The sequence below is a fragment of the Podarcis liolepis genome, assembly GCF_965112155.1.
Source record: "Podarcis liolepis genome assembly, chromosome: 9".
NCBI lineage: Eukaryota > Metazoa > Chordata > Lepidosauria > Squamata > Lacertidae > Podarcis > Podarcis liolepis.
In genome coordinates this window covers 15,606,172-15,625,931 of record NC_139564.1, presented here as the reverse complement: position 1 = coordinate 15,625,931, position 19,760 = coordinate 15,606,172, and the positions used below count along the sequence as shown (strand labels likewise).

The window sequence follows — 19,760 nt, the reverse complement described above, 5'->3', positions numbered from 1 at the left end:
GTTGGAAGAGACCACAAGGGCCATCGAGTCCAACCCCCTGCCAAGCAGGGTGGTGGACTCTTCTTCCTTGGAGATTTTAAAGCAAAGTTTGGATGGCCATCTGTCATGGATGCTTTAGTTGAGATTCCTGGATGGCAGTGGGTGGAACTAGATGTCCCTTCCAATGCTGCAATTCCATGATTCTGTGAAAAGTAGGAAAAATCTGTGTAGTTGATGTTAAAGTCTCACTTTCTCTATTGCAGCTGCCACCAAGCAGTTATTAGACTTGGTGTTCATTCTAGGGAATTGGCAAATGTACAAGTGAAAAGGGTTGTGGGTTTTTTTTGACAGACCTGTTGTAATGGATGAGTCTAGGAAGCAGAAAAGCAGGAATTTTGACAAAGTAGAGATGGTAGGAAAAAAGTACCCCAGAACTCGAACCTGTTATTGTGCCATGGGTGTGGTTGAGTCCACCAAACACATTCTCTTGACTTGCCCTTCTTATGCAGAGCTTAGACAAAATTTTATAGACCCACTCCTATGTCAGTCTAGCTTCCTACCCGGAGAAAACCAGGTTTTACACTTGCTGAATAACGTCACTAGAGCTATACCTTCCTTGGTGGCCAAATTTCTTTTTTTAGCTTTTAAGCGTTGCAAGACTATAATTGACTGCATTGATATGGTGCTATCTGTTTAGCCCATTTTAGTGTTGGCTAAGTTCTAAAATCTTCCTGGAGTTTTTAACTGTGTATTGACAAATGTAATTTTTTCTGACTGACGGTCGGATAAAAGGTTGATGATGATGATGATGATGATGATGATGAGTACCCCAGAACTCATTCATTGTTCTTAGACATATATAAGCAATTATAAAAATCTTGTTTTAAAATTATATTTGGCCTTGAACTATTGCTGTCTTTGTGCATGGGAAGCTAAACTCTCTCCTCTGCCTAGTCTTGCTATTTAAATGCAAATGGACCAGCATTTAGTTCTTCAGCAAAGTTTCCTTCATGGGTGGTGGTAGAACCCATAAATAGTTACAAAAATAAAATAGAAGCAATTTTCAAAATTAGCACTGTATAAGAGATTTTGTCACGCTAAGCTGTGTAGGAAAGATGTAGCTAAGCTTTTTTCACTTTAAGGTATTTGACGTGTCAAGGACAGTTGCATTGCTAACTCCCCTTGTATTTAATTTTTCCTCTTTCATTCTTTCTCAGGTGGGAGCTTGTTGGTTCCGTGTCTCACTGCAGAGCTGGGGCTGGTGTAGCCGTGTGTGCCTGCCTTGGCAGCCAGATCCGTGACGTGGGTCAAGGGTCCAGCAATGTGGTGGATTGCATGTAAAATCGAAGACTTTGTGAAATGCCATAATACTTTACAACCTTTGTGCAAAGACATTTTGATTTTTTTAAAGCAGTATGTGTAGATACTCAAAAGCTTTTTTTATTTATAGAACTTGTTCATGTTCATACCTGGTAGCAAACCATGGTTTAGCATTACATGCATGAGCTGAATCAAGTTCAGTACATCCTTGGCCTTCTTTTCCTTCGTCTCTCCTTGGTCTTGGGTAATGTTTAGCTTCACTTTCCACGAATCTCAGCCTTTCTTCTCATCTGGACCAGGGATCCTGATTTCTCTCAAATCCTAGTTAAACAAACCACCTTCATAAGAGTCTGGCTTATCTTGAAATTCACCAGAGTTTGTGATAAATTAATGCTTTGGAAAACAGGACTAGTTGAGATGCAAGGAATGTCCTTTTGGCCACAAGGGAAGAGAGGGCATCCACGGCATTGCCAGGGCTCATTCTAGCTCATGCATGTAGCACTAAGTTCGCAAATGTGGCCTCACCAGTTGTTTAGTACAGGGGTGAGGAACCTGTGCCTTTCCAGATGTTTGACTACAACTCTCATCATTCCTGATCATTGTCCATTCTGCTGACGCCAATGGGTGTTTGGGTCCAACATTTGGAAGGCAACAGGTTGGTCTGGCTTAGAACACGTCCCCCAGTGTTTTCATAGTAACAGAGATGTGGGGACTTCATTTTAAGCATCTTATAACTGCCAAAGATGTTGGAGAACCTTTCGTCTGTATATTTCAAATGACTGGGATTTGTCCTCAAAAGTTGGTACACTTACAATTATCACAGTTATCTAGAGAATCCTTTAAGTCTTGTATACATTCTGTTTAAAAACTCTTGACTTTATGTGTAAATGTGTTCTACAGTTGTAACACTATGCAGACCCATAAAAACCTGGAAAACTCCAAACTCCTGAAAAGCGTTAATTAGGAAATTGACTTGAACAACACTTGAGAGATTCTGGTGTTCTGATATCTTGGCTTTCAGAAACTGCATTTGATGCCAGTTTTGTTTGCTCTGGCAATACAGATGAATCAGTTTGTAACAGAACTACATTCTGCTTCCTTGTTGAAAATTGTACAGTAGAAACAAGGATCATGAACTGTCTGGATCAAGGATTATGAAAAAATAGTGGTTGCTAGTGATGTTGTAACAGGGTGAAGTATACTGCTTATGAACCATCTTCATTTCATCCTAAGAGCTAGAGCAGAGGTTTTCAATCTTTTTGAATCCACAGCTCCCTAGGCCAACTATATTCTTTCTGTGGCACCCCTGTAGGGCTCAGGAGTCCAGTTATGTCACCCTTTGCCTGCAGAGCTGGCAGCCTCTCACCCTTTTTTCAAATGCCCTCCTTTGTGGCGTGTTCCCTCAGCCTCCTCTCCTTGGGAGTCCTCTGGGCAGCTGCTGCCGCTGCCGCTTCCCCTAGTCTCTGAACTCTCCCCCTGCCCCAAAGAGAGGTGCCTCATCACACTGCCCCACAGGAAGAGGGTGCCCCCAGGCTTAGTGGCCCAGTGGAAACTGGCCAAAGGTGAACGTGAGACCAGCACCTTACTTTGGGAGGCAGCAATGACAGCAGTGGGTGCAGCTGGGCCTGCAGGGTGGAAAGACTCCGCTTTAGCACTGGGCACTCAGCTCCCAGGCAGGCCTTGCACACAGTAAGTGCAAGAAAGGCCAGCACAGCGCCTGGCTGCCTGCCTGCCTTCCAACTTGTTTGCCTATTTGCAACAGCAAGGGCTGGTGGACTGGCTAGCTGAGCTCACTTGCCCATTTGCTTGCTACTCCAAGGCCACCTCAGCTCCTGGCAACCAGCACACCATGGTCAGCCCCAGAGGCACCATTTGCCTGGGGAGCTTGTAGCCAGGGCTGCTGCAACAAACAGCCACACAAATCTTTAGGGGGCAGAGATGTGAGAGGGCATCAGAGGGATGGAAAGAGAGACAGAGGCCACTTTTGCCCACGGCACCACTGACCATCATTCAAGGCACTCCAGGATACCACGGCACACTGGTTGGAAACCACTGAGTTAGAGGGATTTTTGTGTCCACTCTCCTGCTGCTTATGAATCACCTTTCTCTGTTTTCCTTGAGGTTACTGGCTTTTACTTCAGTTTCCAACCTTGCTTGCATCTGAATCCTGGACCATTCCATTTTCAGATTTCTCATGTGACTTTTGGGACAATCGTTCAGCAAATCATTTAGAAGCTGGTCATCTTGTGCTGCTCACCTTGAATGGACTTTTCTGGTTAGTTTGCAAAGCCAGAAAATTAATTTGCCTTAATGATAACGAAAGGGATAGGCTTTTTAGTTTTGTTTTTCTTATGTGTGTGTCGCGTGTGCATGTATGCTCACTTTATATTCAAAACAATCACTGCAAGTCATTTCTCAAAGAAGTTATCTCACTTGGGGCCCGATACTGCAATGCCACCACGGGATGGAGGAACCTTTGTGGAATCCCTGCCAGATGGTGACTTTGTCCCTGGGTGAATATCTTCAGAGATCCAGGTTTTAATATGGTATGAAGTTGTGGAAATAGGTTGGCACCCAGCATCTCACTGTGTGAGCTCCTTGAAGAAGAAGCAGTACATAAGGAAAAGTTTGTATTCTTAACCCATGCTGGTTCATTTCCATACCCCCCTCCCCTTCCTGGTGGGAGAGCTAGTGTTTTGGAATGGATCAAGCCTTTCTCTAGTGGTTTAAGTGTGTCTTGTTCTGTTGTTAACTTAGAGGAGAGTACAGTTGTTAAATCATGCTAAATATTTCTATTGGGCAGCCTGAAGGAAAGATGAAATTAGACTTGTGTGTACATCAGTTGGAGGTTTACTTAATTTGCAGTCTTTTCCTTTTAAAATTTAATTTACCTGATTTGATGTAGTGGGTCTAATTTTTATCCCCATCCCACCCCAATTCTTTGTCAGAACTGCACTGAATTTCTTTTGTTCTGGTTACTTATCACTCAACCTATGGAGCTCTGCATGTGAGACAGTGTATAGCTGTATTTTAAGAGCAAGCATCTTGGGGCAGCTTACCTCTGTTGTGGCAAAAGCTCATGAGGCAAGGAACAGAGTGCCGCGTCCTTTTATCAAAAAGGAAATTGGGCGTTTTGATGTTGGGTATGCAATTTGGGAGCTGCCTCAACACAACTACATATGAAATTGTAACTTCCCATCTCACAAGGGAAAATTTGGGCAAAATGTATATGGCTAAAGCTTTATGCCTAAACATTTTATGGTGGGTGGGATTGGCTTTGAGGCACAATATGGGCATAACAACACTGTGTTTCTTGGAGAAACAGTTATTTAATGATTCTCTATATGTAGTTCTATCACTTTACTATTGCACTGCCACTTCTAAAACCTGGTTTGTATTAGTCTGTGGTATCCAGTGGACAAAATGCAGAATGAAGTGGTGTGGTATGTTGTGTGGAAATTGGCAATATTGTAATAAAATACATTTATTTGTTGGCTTGTGCATTTATTTCTCATTTGGGTGGAATTTCAGTGCTGAAAGGCAGATAGCGGATGTATCTTAGGTCCCCTGGAAGCCTTATCACTGACACTTAAGAGATGCAGATGTTATCTGAATAAACTGCACATTAAATTATCAGAAACTATTGCTCTTCTGAGGGTTAGTGTTGATGAACCATCTACCTTATGATATTAAATTTTATTTCTTGACAGAGTTCTGCTGATAGGACTACCTGTGGTCAGAGTCCTTTGTTTAGATGCATATTTTGTAACCTGCTGGCGTCTTGCTGTGCAGTCCAAGGATGGCTCTGGTAGCACCGTGCAAGAGATCATCATAGAAATCTCTAGAAACATGAAGCAGAGAGGAGGTTGTAATCATAATTCCTAGCACCAAATACTTTTTAAAATGCAACATGTTTCTGCTATGGGTTTGTTCCTTCTGCCTGCTGCATCTCGTGTCACTAAGTCACAAACTAATAGCTTGCTGTGGGGGAGCAGTTATGTCTCCCAGAGTGGGTTAGAAGTGTTGATGGCGACGATCCCTGCTTTTACATAATCCAAAAGACATGACAAAGAAGGGAAAGTGATTGGGAGGGAGGAGAAAACAGATAACTTGGGCATGATTTCTTTGTTACGGACTGCTTTTCCCCCCCAGGGGGTACTCAATGGTATGCAGTACCAGCACCTCTTTTGTTGTTGTTAAAAATTGTGGCACTTACTGTAGCAGCTTCATGGTGAATAAAGGTAAAGGGACCCCTGACCATTAGGTCCAGTCGTGATCGACTCTGGGGTTGCGGCATTCATCTCGCTTTATTGGCCGAGGGAGCTGGCGTACAGCTTCTGGGTCATGTGGCCAGCATGACTAAGCCGCATCTGGCGAACCAGAGCAGCTCACGGAAACACCGTTTACCTTCCCACCAGAGTGGTACCTATTTATCTACTTGCACTTTGACGTTCTTTCGAACTGCTAGGCTGAGAGGAGCAGGGACCGAGCAACGGGAGCTCACCCCGTCACGGGGATTTGAACCGCCGACCTTCTGATTGGCAAGTCCAAGGCTCTGTGGTTTAGCCCACAGTGCCACCCATGCTCATGGTGAGTACCAGCACCTATTTTTCTAGAAGAAAAACTTCTAGAAAAGTTGGAGTTCTTGTAATGAGCCGCGGGAAGAGAAAGATTTCAAGGGGAGGAGACCTCCTGCGCCTCTCTGTTTCCTGTTAGAGTGATGACATGGCAGTAACAGATGACAGTGGCGTGTCTGCATTATATAGTCATTTGGACCAGAGATGGGGAACCTGTGGTCTTCCCATTACTGCACTCCAGCTCATTATTTCATGACCAGCGAGCATGCTAACTGGGCCTGATGGGAGCTGGAGGGCTGGTATCCCCTGCTTATCTCAGACCATTTGAACGATTCATGTCTAGGAAGCTGCACTGTTCATTTTTCCCCAGTAGAGGGAGGGAAAGGGCCGTAACTTCCTGTCCTCAAAGGAGACCAGCAACATAGCTTATGGAAATTTGCTTTGAATCATCAGGGATTTGTAATGTGGGAGGGCTGGTTTGAAAATCCTGGCTTCACCCAACTTGAGAACTTGCTGCAGGCTGTCCATTATCTCAGCCTTAATTAAAGAGTCCTCTGGCACCTTTAGAGACTAATGGATTTATTAGGGCATGAGCTTCTGGAGGCTTGGTGCTCTCAATGCATGAAGTAGTTTGGAATGCTGGAAGGGCTCTAAGGTGGCAAAGGCTTCTTTGGCATTTGGTGCTAATTTTTGGTAAGTCAAAACAGATGTGCACAGGACTGGAAAAAGAAGTATTGGTGTTCTTAGAAATCTGAAATATTCAGCCTGGTGCTGAAGGGTTAGGAGGTTAAAAAATTTCTCCAGTTCTGACTATAATAAATATCAATGTCACCAGGAACAAGAGATTCTAAGGTCCTGTATTGCATAGTAACAGCCTATTCTAGACTTTGCCAAATGCACAATCAGCTTTAAGCAATCAATTAACTTTTTTAATGGATGTATCCATGTCAATGTTTCTGCAAATCATAATCCTGTATTAATTTTGCTCCAGCTGCCTCTGCTACATCTGTATAGCATATGCATGTTACAGGACTTTTGTTTGAACTCATAAAAGGTACTTAAATGTTGAGGTTTTCTTCTTCTTTGGCTTATGTGCAGGGCTGATTTCATGGTGCTTTGAAGCGGAGTTTTGAATGTCAATGTTGCATTATATAGATGCAGCTGCAGTGCTCTTGTTCTGAGAGAGACTTTCACACTAAAAGGATCCAACATACTGATCTCTCTTTGCCAGAAAAAGCAGATTAAGAACAGTTGTATGGCTCCGCTTTCAACCTGTATCCAACATTTGGTACAAATGAGACTATTGGGAAATCTTTTGGTCCGGAACACTACGTTGTTAACTTTATGCTTTTTAATTGTTGCAGAAGGACAGCCTTTTTGAAGGCAGTAGTATTCACATACGGCCTGAGGGCGGATAGTGGTAATAAATTACATGTAGTATGGATTATGGATGGAAAAAGCAGGCAAGCCTTAGGGCCTGCTTGCGGGGCAGCAGTTTTTTTAATGTGTCCCACTCTGTGGCTGGCTATCTGCTTCTCCCCTGCTGTTAACCTAATGGCCCTGAACATTAATGCTCTAAGTAGGAAACTATGCAGTAAGAGCCGAGGGTGGGTGTTGTAACCATTTGTTTGCTCCATAACGAGAATAATCAAGGGCTTGGAGAAACTCCCCTATGTTAAAACATTTGAGTCTTTGTATAGAGAGGGGGGGAAAGGGACGCGGGTGGCGCTGTGGGTTAAACCACAGAGCCTAGGACTTGCTGATCAGAAGGTCGGCAGTTCGAATCCCCACGACGGGGTGAGCTCCCGTTGCTCGGTCCCTGCTCCTGCCAACCTAGCAGTTCAAAAGCACGTCAAAGTGCAAGTAGATAAATAGGTACCACTCCGGCGGGAAGGTAAACGGCATTTCTGTGCGCTGCTCTGGTTCATCAGAAGCGGCTTAGTCATGCTGGCCACATGACCCAGAAACTGTACGCCGGCTCCCTCAGCCAATAAAGGGGGATGAGCGATGAGCGCTGCAACCCCAGAGTCGGCCACGACTGGACCTAATGGTCAGGGGTCCCTTTACCTTTATAGAGAAAAAAGGAAGGAGAACATGATAGAGCTTATAAAATTATGATCTTTTGGAGGGCAGGGTCTGTTTCTGAAATGGCTGCACAGTTGAGTTACACAATTCAAACAAGTCTCCTACAGGCGCATCAGAAAAATATACAAGGGTTTGTCTTGCACCGGTGTTTCATGTTGTCTATCAATTTCATTTCCCTTTGGCTCTTGTTCTGGTATCAGATTCCTTATCTCATACGTATCTCTTCTTCTCCAAAGAACCTAGGCTGATGTACATGGAGGGGCTTGGGGGTGCATTATCCTGTTTTATCTTTGCAACAATCCTGTGAGAGAGGTTAGCAGAGAGAGTATGCTTCATGGGAGAGCTGGGATTTGAACCTCCATCTCCACAGCAAATTCCACTCCTGAAATAGCTACCTTGTGTTGCTTATATATTATAATCAGATTGGCTCTTACACCTGGCTTGTATTCAGCATTTGCTTTAGGTACGTGCTGCTGCTTCTCAAAGTTTTGGGTTTGCTCTCTTCTCTCTTTTGGTACAGGTAGGTAGCCGTGTTGGTCTGCCATAGTCGAAACAAAATAAAAAAAATCCTTCCAGGAGCACCTTGTTTTTGTTTAGTCGTGTCCGACTCTTCGTGACCCTATGGACCAGAGCACGCCAGGCACTCATATGCCTGTTGTCTTTGTCCATGGAGTTTTCTTGGCAGGGATACTGGAGTGGCTTGCCGGTTCCTGCTCCAAGTAGCACCTTAGAGACCAACTAAGTTTGTTATTGGTATGAGCTTTCATGTGCATGCACACTTCTTCAGATACTTGAAGAAGTATCTGAAGGTATCTGAAGAAGTGTGCATACACAAAAGCTCAAACCAATAACAAACTTAGTTGGTCTCTCCAGGCTACTGGAAGGAATTTTTCTCTTTTTTGGTGTCTTTGTTATATATTTTGTCTTTTTTCTTGCTATTACATAATAGTAAAACCTGGGGCCATTCAGTGAAGCTGAATGTTATATATAAAATTTGTGAAATTTATCAATGGCTATATAGTATTTCCAGTCTTCCGTGTTGGAGGTGGGTGTGCCCTTGTCTCCCAGTTGCTTGGAAGTGGGCTATCTTGTTTGCAAGCTTCCCATAGGTCGGCTGCTGAGAGATCAGGATGCTCTAGCTCCTAGTAGAGTCTAGTAGGTGGGTTTTTTTGTCTGAGCCTCTTCCTAGGCTTGTGGATCAATGGTTAATGTTGGATTATGATCTGGGAAACCAGGGTCCAAAACCCAACTCACCTCACCAGGTGAACTTGGTCCAGTCACCATTTTTCAGCTTCACCTACCTCACAGGCTTGTTCTAAATGGATCTACAAGGCAGCTATGAATGTTTTGCAGTATTGTGTTACTGTACCTTCATGCTTAGTGTTTTAAGGCATAATGCAGAGGGGCTGTCTCTTGCAGAAGCCCCTGTGAAATGAATGGGAGCACATCAAAATTCAGTGTTTAGGAGAACTACCCTTTTGAATTGTACCCATCCTTAAGATATTATGTTTTTCTACAAGTAGCATTTCAGAGACATTGGGGGCATCTGTCAGAGTAAGAATATGCCAGTACAGTGGTACCTCTGGTTAAGAACTTAATTTGTTCTGGAGGTCTGTTCTTAACCTGAAACTGTTCTTAACCTGAAGCACCACTTTAGCTAATGGGGCCTCCTGCTGCCGCTGCGCCACCACTGCACGGTTTCTGTTCTCATCCTGAAGCAAAGTTCTTAACCAGAGGTACTATTTCTGGGTTAGCGGAGTCTGTAACCTGCAGCGTCGGTAACCTGAAGCGCGTGTAACCTGAGGTACCACTGTACCTTTCTTAGGACCAGAAATAAAAATGGGTGAGGGGCTAGTGAAAGAAGAATGCCGCTGGGCTAGATTAAGAAGCTCCCAGCTGCAGGTTTTAGTGGTCTTACAATAGGGGGTGGGGAGAGAAAGTGTTATGAAGACAAATTACAGCGTGATAATCTTAAAACATAATGAGGAGAGTGCTATTACATACTGAAGGTGGAGGGTAAAATATAATAGTGGTTTTGTTTTGCCAGCCAAAGCTATGCAAGAGTTGAGAGCCAACAAGCTCCATTGGCTTTTAGTCTGCACTCCAGGATTCAGGCTACCACCGTTATATTGCCAGGAACATAAAAATGCATGATTTATATTCTGCGTTTTAAGAGTGCAGAGTCACCAGAAAGACCCACGTTTTTAGCTTCCAATAGTATTAAGCAAGGAAATGCTGAAAACTTCATAAGCAAAGTCAAGAAGTTACCATCCCGCACTATTAGGATCACTAAAAATTAAGCAGCTTCATTTGTAATTCTGGGACTACCTGGTGACATAAAAGGGCTGATTAGAACCTTGTAGCCTTCAACATGGTGCCATCCGAGAGCTCCCCTTTGCATCTCAGGGCCCTTCACTGGGCCCACTAAACAGTAGTGGGACTCTGGTTGTTTGGTGCCCCGAAGTAATGTTATTTATGCTGGGCACTCTGCCAAGGAGTACCTCAATGCAGGTATCAGTTCCAATGGAGCCCCCACTAGGTACTTCAGCCATGGCAGTTGCCCAAGGATACTGGAGGCTAATACTGGCCTGAAACTCAGACGGGCAGCAAAACAGGAAGTTCAGGTCAGCTTTTGTTTGTAGCTGGGGGGGGCAGGGACTGTATTCAGCTTAGAGGGGTACAAGCTGTGCAGGGCTTTCTTGAAGGATTGTGGTGGCGTCTTCTCTGGGCACCACTGCTGTTACTGGAATTTTCAGAGATCCAGACATTGAAACAATACAGAATTCTTCTCTTTGAAAGTTGAGGCGCTGGCATTCTGTTCAGTTCAGAAGCTTGCTACCCTACCAGTATATCATCACTGGTGGCGTTTTGTTTTGTTTTTGGAGACCCAATACCGGCTTAAAAATATTTCCACACCGACTCTCAAGAAAAATGCTGTTTCATTTAATATTTATTTTATTACCCCACATGAATTTAACAAATCAACCTGGAAATACCACCAATATACAGGGCAGAAAATGTAATTTACAAATGGGAGATACAACACCCTATAATAAATTTTAATGTAGAGTTCTTTTTTATATATAAAGAAACTAAGGAGGGAGGAGGGGGAGGGCAAGAGATAGCGCCCTTAAAAAATAAAATTGTCATCAATCTTTCAGTCCACATCTCCAGTGTCAATGGAACTTTCAAAATTATTAAATAATGGTATCTTAGACATATAGAACATTGGCAATTTAAATACATTAATTATAATTCTAAATAAATATCATCTGGGAAAGGAGGCTGCTTTAAGTACACAGCTCCATTGACCTGTGTTTAAAATGGCAAAACAAATTTACTTCTTGCTCCTTAGATAGGCTGGGCCCCAGGCCCTGGCTGAAATCAATGGCAGTTCCATCAACATCTGGGGTACCAGAGTCTGGAAAGGGGGTGAAATGACATTTTCTCTGATTCTTCAATTGATCTTTCTTTAATAACATTAAAAAAAAGTCAAGAGGTTATAAGCTTCCTAAGCGTGATTCCCCATAGACCAACTGCTTCTTTGCAACTGCATGTAAAATAAAAAGAAATTGCAGAACATGTCACACGTAATTCAGCTTAGCTTCTGTGAACGTTAAGAGGGAAGCTGTGCTCTTGTTTGGTTTTGGAATAGGACATCCCTGGACCAAATCAGATTGGAATCTTTCTGTTCATTGGTTGGTTGAAGGAGGAGGAGGGAAAAGCCTATGTTCTTTGCTGCTCATCTTTGCATCACCCCACAAACGGTAATATAAAGTCAGCAGCATAAATGGATTAAACAGGAACCAATGATCTCTACCCCTTGGATAAAGTGCTCAACAAGCAGGTCAAAAAGTGGGTCCCTTGACAACCGGGGATTCTTAAGCTCAGGGTGTGTTTTAACAGAGCAAAAGCAGCAACAAGGCAAACAGCAGCAGCGGCTGGCTGAGTCGGATGCCATTTGGCCAGGAGAGGGGAGCAGAGAAAGGAAGAGAAAGCCAGTCCTGAGACTACAGCTGTCAACCAGTCAGAAGAGAGGGACATGATTTGGAAAAGAAACAAAAATGAGTTTAGTGTGCATTTGCTTCTTGTCCGGACCCAAGAGCTTAGTAGGATAAGTCACCTGGGTGCAACCATAATTGCTTTGTGTGTCCTTTCCCAGGAAAGGACAAGCACCTGATATTTGGATTTGCCTCCTTTTCCTTATCATTTCTGATTGGAACCTGCTCGTGTAAGGAGCTAAGCATTCAACAGTAGCTATGAAATTTGGTGGCCTGGGTCTGCCCAGCAGCCCCAAAGCAGAGGAGGGGCAGGGGGAGTCTGAAGAGCCAGGGGTGGGGCAGGCATGGGACACTGCTAAACTCTTCCCTCCTCCGGCCGCATTGCACCAAAAAAGCAGGGTGCCAGACAAGTTGTGCCCTCCGTGGACTATTTTGCCACACTTCAATGAAGATCCTGGCTGTCTGCCCCAAGTCTAGTTCAACCCTAAGGAACAACATTAAACTGGGATGAAAATCTGGAACTTGCTCCCCATTGGAGAAAGTGGCTTTTCCCTGAAATCAACTAAGGCTTCGACTTTCCATGAGACTTTCCATGCTGAACTTTTGCAGGGCTGTGTTCCCAGAGGGGAGCTGCAGGAATACACCCTACTATTGAATCACAGAAGCTATGAGGTCCATTGACATTTTAGCAAACCCTACAAGTACATAACAGGTCCTTCTAAACAGGAATACTGCTTCAATGCTGCAGGGCAGTTTTATATGGGACAAACATGTAAGAATGTCAGACTGACATTTTAATATCAGGAGTCAGCTGTAAAGGAAACTGTGATGCCTCACTCAAGCACAGTTTATTTGGAAGAGATTCCCACTGCTCTGTCATAAAGCCCGGTGATGACAGGAGCAAATGGGACAGTTAAGGCACAAGTTGGGAGGAGAACAGAAAAATGGGTCCTTAATGAGTTTTAGACTAAACAGAGAGCAGTAAATAGGCCAGAGGTGCTACAGTCCTGAAGCCCCTCTCTTCAATTGGGACTTTTATAAAGACACACGAGGATATGCTTGCAAATCTAAGACAATTGCCATTTACTCTCCTTGAACGTGGATTGAAAATTGGCCAAACCGATAGGTTACTGTTGAGGAAATGGAAGTATTTTAAAAAGGAAGGGGTTATGCCAAATCTTACGGTCAGGTGTCATACTCGCCAGTAGACATGGAAGTTGGGCATCAGTAACCAGTGCAAACAAAAACCGAACCAGCCATTTCAGAGAGGGTGAGATGGCGTGCTACGAAGTTCCTTCTGCTTTAAGGATCAAAAACTGAAAAATAATCTTGCTACAGCCAGTATGAGCCCTTCTGACTGCCCAACTCCTCTTTTCCTGTGCTAGCCAGGGACTCCTCAGATTCCGGCTTGTGCAAAAGAGCCACCATGAACTGTGCTTGCCCTGTAAGACCAAGACCAAACCCCTTTGCTGAAACGTCGAGTGCGTCCACTGTATGGACTACAGGGGAACTGAAAGAACAGCGTTTTTTAAAGTACTGAAGACAGCGGTTGCAAGCAATTCCAGTTCAATTCATTAGTGCAGTATTGCTCAACTAAATTTGGAGGGGAGGGGAAGCCAGCCCACCCACCCCCACCTTGCCACCCCATAGGGAGGGGATAAACATACCTACACTGTGCATCCTCTATTCACAAGAGGCTTCTGACAACACAGTCCCAGATTTCCTGTTTCCCATACGAGATTGTCAATGCCCCACACGCATGGCTGCAAAACCACGACAGCTGGGACTGGCACACTACTGTCAGCACAGGTAGAAAGGAAACCAGGGAAGAGGGGCTGGGCAGGCCAGCTACAGAATCTAGGTGTGCCTGACACGAGCTACAAGCCCACCCATCAAAGGGGGGGGGGAAGGGTAGTAGTGCAACAAATAGCTACGGCTGGCAAGTGGAGAGAGAGAGAGAGGGGGAAGGAGGAAGATAGCTTTGCCATTTTGTATTTAAACGAAAGTGGGGTCGTGCTGCTGGATAACCCTGCTTCCTTTGTGAGTCTCTGTCCATCCCGCCCTCCAGGAACAAGAATACATGCTACAGATTGCATTTTGTGGTTTACATTTAAAAGAAAAAGGGGGGGGAGAAGAGAGGCAAACAAATGTGAAGCCTACGCTGGGCCCATGGACGTTGCATCCTTTGAGGTGTTGCAGAAAATTCTTTGGGAGACGGTTTTCCTTCTCACCGGCACTTCTTCATGTGTGTACTTTTTTCCCCCATTTTTTGTTTGTTTTTTTTGTCCTGCTGGTTATTCATGTAACGAAATGTTTATAGACCATTGACACATTGAACCATGACGGGAAAAAGAGAAATGAAAAAAGAGAACATTGCACTTTGTCCTTTGAAAAAAAGAAAGAAAGAAAGGCACCCTCCACTTTTGAGGCCTCTTCTCCACTTCTTATCTTCCAGGTGGCCTATTGGCACCGTAGCAAATATAGTCCTTAAAGTTTTCCAGTGGCGCCAGATCCCCTTCCACCAAGCTCCATCCTTCCTTGTTCCAGGTACTTATAAATCCCAACAAGCCAGCCAACCAGGCTGTTTTCGGAGGCTTTTCAAAGTGCAAAGAGTCCAAAGGCAAGGGTCTCTCTCCTCGAAGCACCAGTTAAGGCGTACTTGGTTGCAGTCTCAGCCACTGCAAACCCTGGCGGGTGTAGTGTACCAGTTCGATCATACTGCTGTTCAGCGAGAGAGGGCAGGCGGCAGCGCTGAGCTCAGAGAAAAACTCTGAGAGGGAGAGAAAGAGAAAAGAGGAAATCTGGCGTCACACGTTTGGCTCCTTGCAGTCTGCACATCTCAGGCATGGAAAGGGTTCGCCAGAAATGTAGGAGGCATTGTTCAAGCTGCCTAAATGCTTAGCTGAAAGTACCGTACCTCACTCTTAAAGACCTGCATGAGCAGAGTTTTCACCATAGCTGTTTACAGGCGGCACTATCTGCCTGTTCTAGTTCTGCAACAGTGCGGGGGGGGGGGGGGAGAGAAACTAACCCCACAGCACGTAATACTTGGTATTAGGAGCAAAATTCAGTTTCACAGGAATCTCGGCTTGCATTCGAACCCCAAAACATGTTCCTAGTCCAGATGGAGATTAAGAAAGATATGCTTGGATGCTAAGAAAGATTTTTTGGGGGGGGGGGGGTTTCAGCACCCTGCAGAGCTCCTCGCTTCACAGTATGACTGAGAAACAAAGTGCATTATATGAATTATGTGAAACTGTGCTAATGTACTTAATCTGATTCATACTGAATCCACCTTTCCGTGGTACATGATTTTGTTTTCTTATTTTTTTAAGAACATACTATTCTGCCTCCTAGGAATATTATCAAGGGGCAAAGAAAGGTGGCTATAACCCCCCCCCACACACACACACACCAATAAATCTTGGTGACTGACAAGTTCCCAGTAACAGGAAGTGAATTAGACAGTATTGCAGATATTCTGCACCCCAAGGTTGTCGCCAGAAACAAACAGTGCCTGAACATGTTGTTTCAATTTTTGGAGGATCAGAGATTAAATGCCCACCAGCCAGAAGATAACTCTACCTATTTGACTTGTAAGAGCTGACCGTAAGAGCTGTTTGACAGTGGAATTTGCTGTCAAGGAGTGTGGTGGAGTCTCCTTCTTTGGAGGTCTTTAAGCAGAGGCTTGACAACCATATGTCAGGAGTGCTCTGATGGTGTTTCCTGCTTGGCAGGGGGTTGGACTCGATGGCCCTTGTGGTCTCTTCCAACTCTATGATTCTATGACTTGCATTGGCTCCTTTACCAAGAGACCACCTAAAATTAATCTCCTGCTTTGCTTACTGAATGACCGCCACATTTGTCTTTACTTCTGTCTTTTAGGATCCCATGCATTCTGACCAGTGCTAGATGAAACTAACTGCTAGGTATTTTATTTCCAAAGGGCAGGCAGAAACAGTTACTACTGTTCATTTGCCTTTGGACTGGCAGCCGCTCTTCCAGGGTATCAGGTAGCAGAACTGGGAATGGCCCTCTGCCTTAGGTCCCAGGTGCCACTGAGCTTATTTATGCGGTTCTCCATAACAATCTTGCCAAATAATGTGCAAAATAGGCCTCCTGAGGAAAAGCAAAGCCTCAGGGTGCTGCATGGACTGTGTCAGTAGAAACTGAGGAAAACAGAAAGCCTTACTCTTATTCTTCCTGGCCAAAACATCAGCTTGTTCCCAGAAATCGTAGGCATAGAGAATATAAGAAGTGATGCCAACAAAGGAAGAAGTGATGGTTGGGATGAAGTGAGGAACGTTGACCGAGGAGCCAATGCTTCCACTTCCGCAGCTGCTGGCGCTGGAACCTGTCTGGGAGCTCACAGAGCCGGCTGGAGAGGGCATCGGGGAGAGAGGGGACGGTGTGCCTATGCTCCTGAAGGACAAAACACAAGAATCGCCATATATACCATCAGTGAATTCAGGAGCTGAGTTTCATTATCTTTAAGCAAACAGAGAGCCAGGGCTGGGGGGAGAATGGAATGGGATGTCCTGGGAGAAGCCATGGCCAGCTGGAATACTAAACAGAAGCGCTGGGAACTGCAATGGCCCCACTTGCCTTTTCTGAAAAAGACATCTATGGAAAGACGTGTTCTGGCATTCTGTTCTTCTCACACACATGCCCTCCACTGTACACTCAGACCCCAAGGCCTGAATACTTGCTTTGTTCGTTAATATGCATTTTTCAGCTAAGAACCTGAACAGTTGGGAGCCACTGCCATACAATCAGTCATTCATTGCCTTATTGTGCGTAAGAGGCAAACACAGCCAGTTCAAGTCTCATTTGCCACAGCTTCTGCAAGGAACTCTTGACAGGAGTGGTCTAACTAAGCAGTGTTCCTATCAGCTGAGGGGAGCAGTGGTTCACTGGGTGGCTAATTTCAGTTGAGGAGCTGAAACTCCACTCAGTGGCAGTGGCTGTTGTGGCATTAAATTTAAACTGGCAAGACTCAAATTGCGCCTCCTATATAACCACCAACAATGTAAATGGGTGGAAGAGAAGGCCTTAAGCAAGTGTGCTTTCCATCTAGTGAACTTTAGTGCCTAGTGGGATCTAGGCCAAGAGTTCCACAGCCCAATATCTGTTCCATCACATTAATAGAGAGATCAGACTTTAGGGGAAAGGATGGCAGAGCCATCTTTTACACATCTGCTCAGAAGCCGTTCCTAGTCTGTTCAGTGAACCTTCTAAATAAGTGGGCATAGGTTTGGAGCCTAAAAGTATAGTTACAAGCTTCAGGAGGAAAAGCCATCAGAAATCCCCAATTCACCCTCTTGACACTAAACCAGCCTTAAACTTCCCATGTAGGTACAGCGTGAAACTTTTATTATTTCAAAATCAGGTTTCAAGCTTTTGTAACAAGGGAAGGGTGATATAGATTTCAGTATTACCTGGCAACACACGGAGAAGGTGCTTGTGTAATTCTAGAAGAACTCTGAAACAAGGAATGGAATTCTACTCAGTTCACATTTGACACCAACTTGCAACCAGTTCCAACATTGCATTTTTAACTACGCCTTGTAAGATGCTATGTATTCATATTGTTTGAGGTCTATCTCTTCTAAGAGAATTGTCTGGATTGAGTAAGGTAAACAATGGTAACCTGAGGTCTGTCTGACGTGAGAACGAGTGTTGTGCCTACACACACCCTCATTCACTTGCCTCAATGCAAATCTTTGAGGGTTTGTTAAAACACAGTTTCCTGTTATGTCCAAATTGGGAAACTTTGGTCTAGCAAACCAGGATCAAATTGCAGCTTGCAATCCTGATTTGTGAACTGTAGTTTTAACGTGCTGGGAAACTGTGGTTCAACAAATCAGAAGTCTTGCAGCAAGTCTTGCAAGAGAAGGGAGGCTAGAACGGGAGGGAAAGTAACGCAGGCACAATCCTTCTGGGTCTGATAAATCTTTTGCTTATTAGACTAGCAGTGTTACTTCTGAACTTAGAACCAAGAGTCTGTTCTGACAGTATGTCCACTGGCCAGATTATACAGCGGTATCCTCATGTTAGCATACTACCTTGTGAGCGATTTACAAGATCCCTATTATCCTTTTGTAATAAAAGAGAAAAAGGAACAACACAAGCGGGGGGGGGGGGGGAATAGAGACACCAAAAGGGAGTTATGATCTTCCATGAGGTTGCAGATTCAATATTATGCTGCTCGTGCAAATAAAGCAGAGTATTCAGCGCAAATTGCCCACAAACTATTGTTGGATCTGATGTCACAAAGCTTCTGTTTTTATTTTTAAATCAAGTTCTGAAGCTGAGTTAGAACCAACCCCAAGTCCCTGCCAAAATACGACCCACAACGTTTTCATTCTCTACCTTGAAGTGTTCAATAAGGGTCCGGGAATACTTTATTGCTGTGTCCTTCTTGTAGCGAAACATTGCCATGTACAGAATGGCTTGGCAGCGCATGCTGTGAAAACACAACCAACATTGAGCATATGAAGGTGCCTTATCAGACCTTTGGTCCATCTAGCTCAGGGGTAGGCAGCCTAAGGCCCGTGGGCTGGATGCGGCCCAAATCACCTTCTCAATCCAGCCTGCAGATGGTCCGGGAGTCAGCCTGTTTTTACATGAGTAGAATGTGTCCTTTTATTTAAAATGCATCTCTGGGTTATTTGTGGGGCATAGGAATTTGTTCATCGCCCCCCCCCCCAAATATAGTCCAGCCCACCATGTGGTCTGAGGGATGGTGGACTGGCCCAGAGCTGAAAAAGGTTGCTGACCCCTGATCTAGCTCCTTACTGTCTGCACTGATTGGCAGCATCTCCCCAAGACGGAAAGAGATCTCTCCCACCCTCTACTAACTGAGTCTTTTAACCAGGTATGCTGGGGGCTGAACCCAAGAACTGCAAAGTATGGGATCTGCGCCTGTGCTGAAGCTGAATAGAAATCAAGACTTGGGGCATGCAAAGCATATGCTCAACCACTGTGCTATAACCTCTCCACATGAAAACAAAATATAAAACAATAATAGTTTTATTACTTATACCCTGTCCCTCTGGCTGGGTTCCCCCAGCAACTCTAAAATAGTGAGGGCATTTTCACCGCAACCCAGTGAAGCCAGGGCTGGGGTGGAAATTGGGGGGTGGAGGTGGTTTTATATCCCACTTTCCCAAATGGGTGTCACATACAGTTTCTTGACAATCTTTAATATAATTCTGTATCGCTCTCGCTACATTTTTAAATATTAATTTGCTGTTTTAAGAAACAATGTAAAACACAGAAGACAAAAAAAATGATATCCTAACTTCCTTTTAATGGTATTGTACACTGGGTAAACGTAAGGGTTTTTCCTTATCATAGGACTGTAGAGTTGGGACCCCAGGGGTCATCTAGTTCAGCCCCCCGCAATGCAGGAATCTCAACGAAACCATCCATAATGAAGGAGAATCCACAACCTCCTAAAGGAGTCCGTTCCACTGTCGAACGGCTATCACTGCCAGAAAGTTCTTTCTAAGGTTTAGTCAGAATCTCTTTTCACGTAACTTGAATCCATTGGACTTAACCTTTTTCTTTTAAAACCCTCCCACCTTATTTCTCAAACTATAATGCTTGAAAACAGAAGGTCCACTCACCAAAAAACAATGAAGATTTTTTCATGCGTGTTTGTTGAAGAGTCCGCAAAGTATTTTAATGTCATTATGAATCTGTGAGAAAGCAAAAAATAAAATAAAATAAATGTCTGCTTTTAATAATCAAAACATACATCCTGACTTGCTTACTGATTCCAGATAGTCCTGCT

The 19,760-nt window shown here is 44.3% G+C and overlaps 3 protein-coding genes across 42 annotated transcripts in view; 2 read left to right on the top strand and 1 right to left on the bottom strand.

The window, feature by feature from the left end:
- The window catches only part of KLHL8 (kelch like family member 8), a 30,575-nt gene extending 25,783 nt beyond the window's left edge, over positions 1-4,792 (top strand). For all 19 annotated transcript variants that reach the window (XR_014515547.1, XR_014515548.1, XM_083458773.1 and 16 more), the window contains one exon: positions 1,197-4,792. Coding sequence is in view for 17 of the 19 variants with exons in the window: in XM_083458773.1 (XP_083314899.1) it covers positions 1,197-1,320 (124 nt within the window). In the remaining 2 variants the exon portion in view is untranslated. The remainder of the gene's footprint in view (positions 1-1,196) is intronic.
- The window catches only part of LOC310685915 (17-beta-hydroxysteroid dehydrogenase 13-like), a 162,010-nt gene that overhangs the window by 46,662 nt on the left and 95,588 nt on the right, over positions 1-19,760 (top strand). The window lies entirely within an intron of this gene.
- AFF1 (ALF transcription elongation factor 1) overlaps positions 10,894-19,760 on the bottom strand; it is a 146,834-nt gene continuing 137,967 nt past the window's right edge. For 17 of the 22 annotated variants that reach the window (XM_083458594.1, XM_083458583.1, XM_083458586.1 and 14 more), the window contains 5 exons: positions 19,594-19,665; positions 18,335-18,428; positions 17,401-17,444; positions 16,155-16,384; positions 10,894-14,732 (listed from right to left, as the gene is read on the bottom strand). In XM_083458594.1, the coding sequence (XP_083314720.1) occupies positions 14,611-14,732; positions 16,155-16,384; positions 17,401-17,444; positions 18,335-18,428; positions 19,594-19,665 (562 nt within the window). In that variant the 3' untranslated portion in view covers positions 10,894-14,610. Of the gene's footprint in view, positions 15,556-15,752; positions 16,385-17,400; positions 17,445-17,481; positions 17,734-18,288; positions 18,429-19,593; positions 19,666-19,760 lie in introns of those variants that run through there. The other 5 variants (XR_014515523.1, XR_014515524.1, XR_014515525.1 and 2 more) reach the window with 2 other exon arrangements.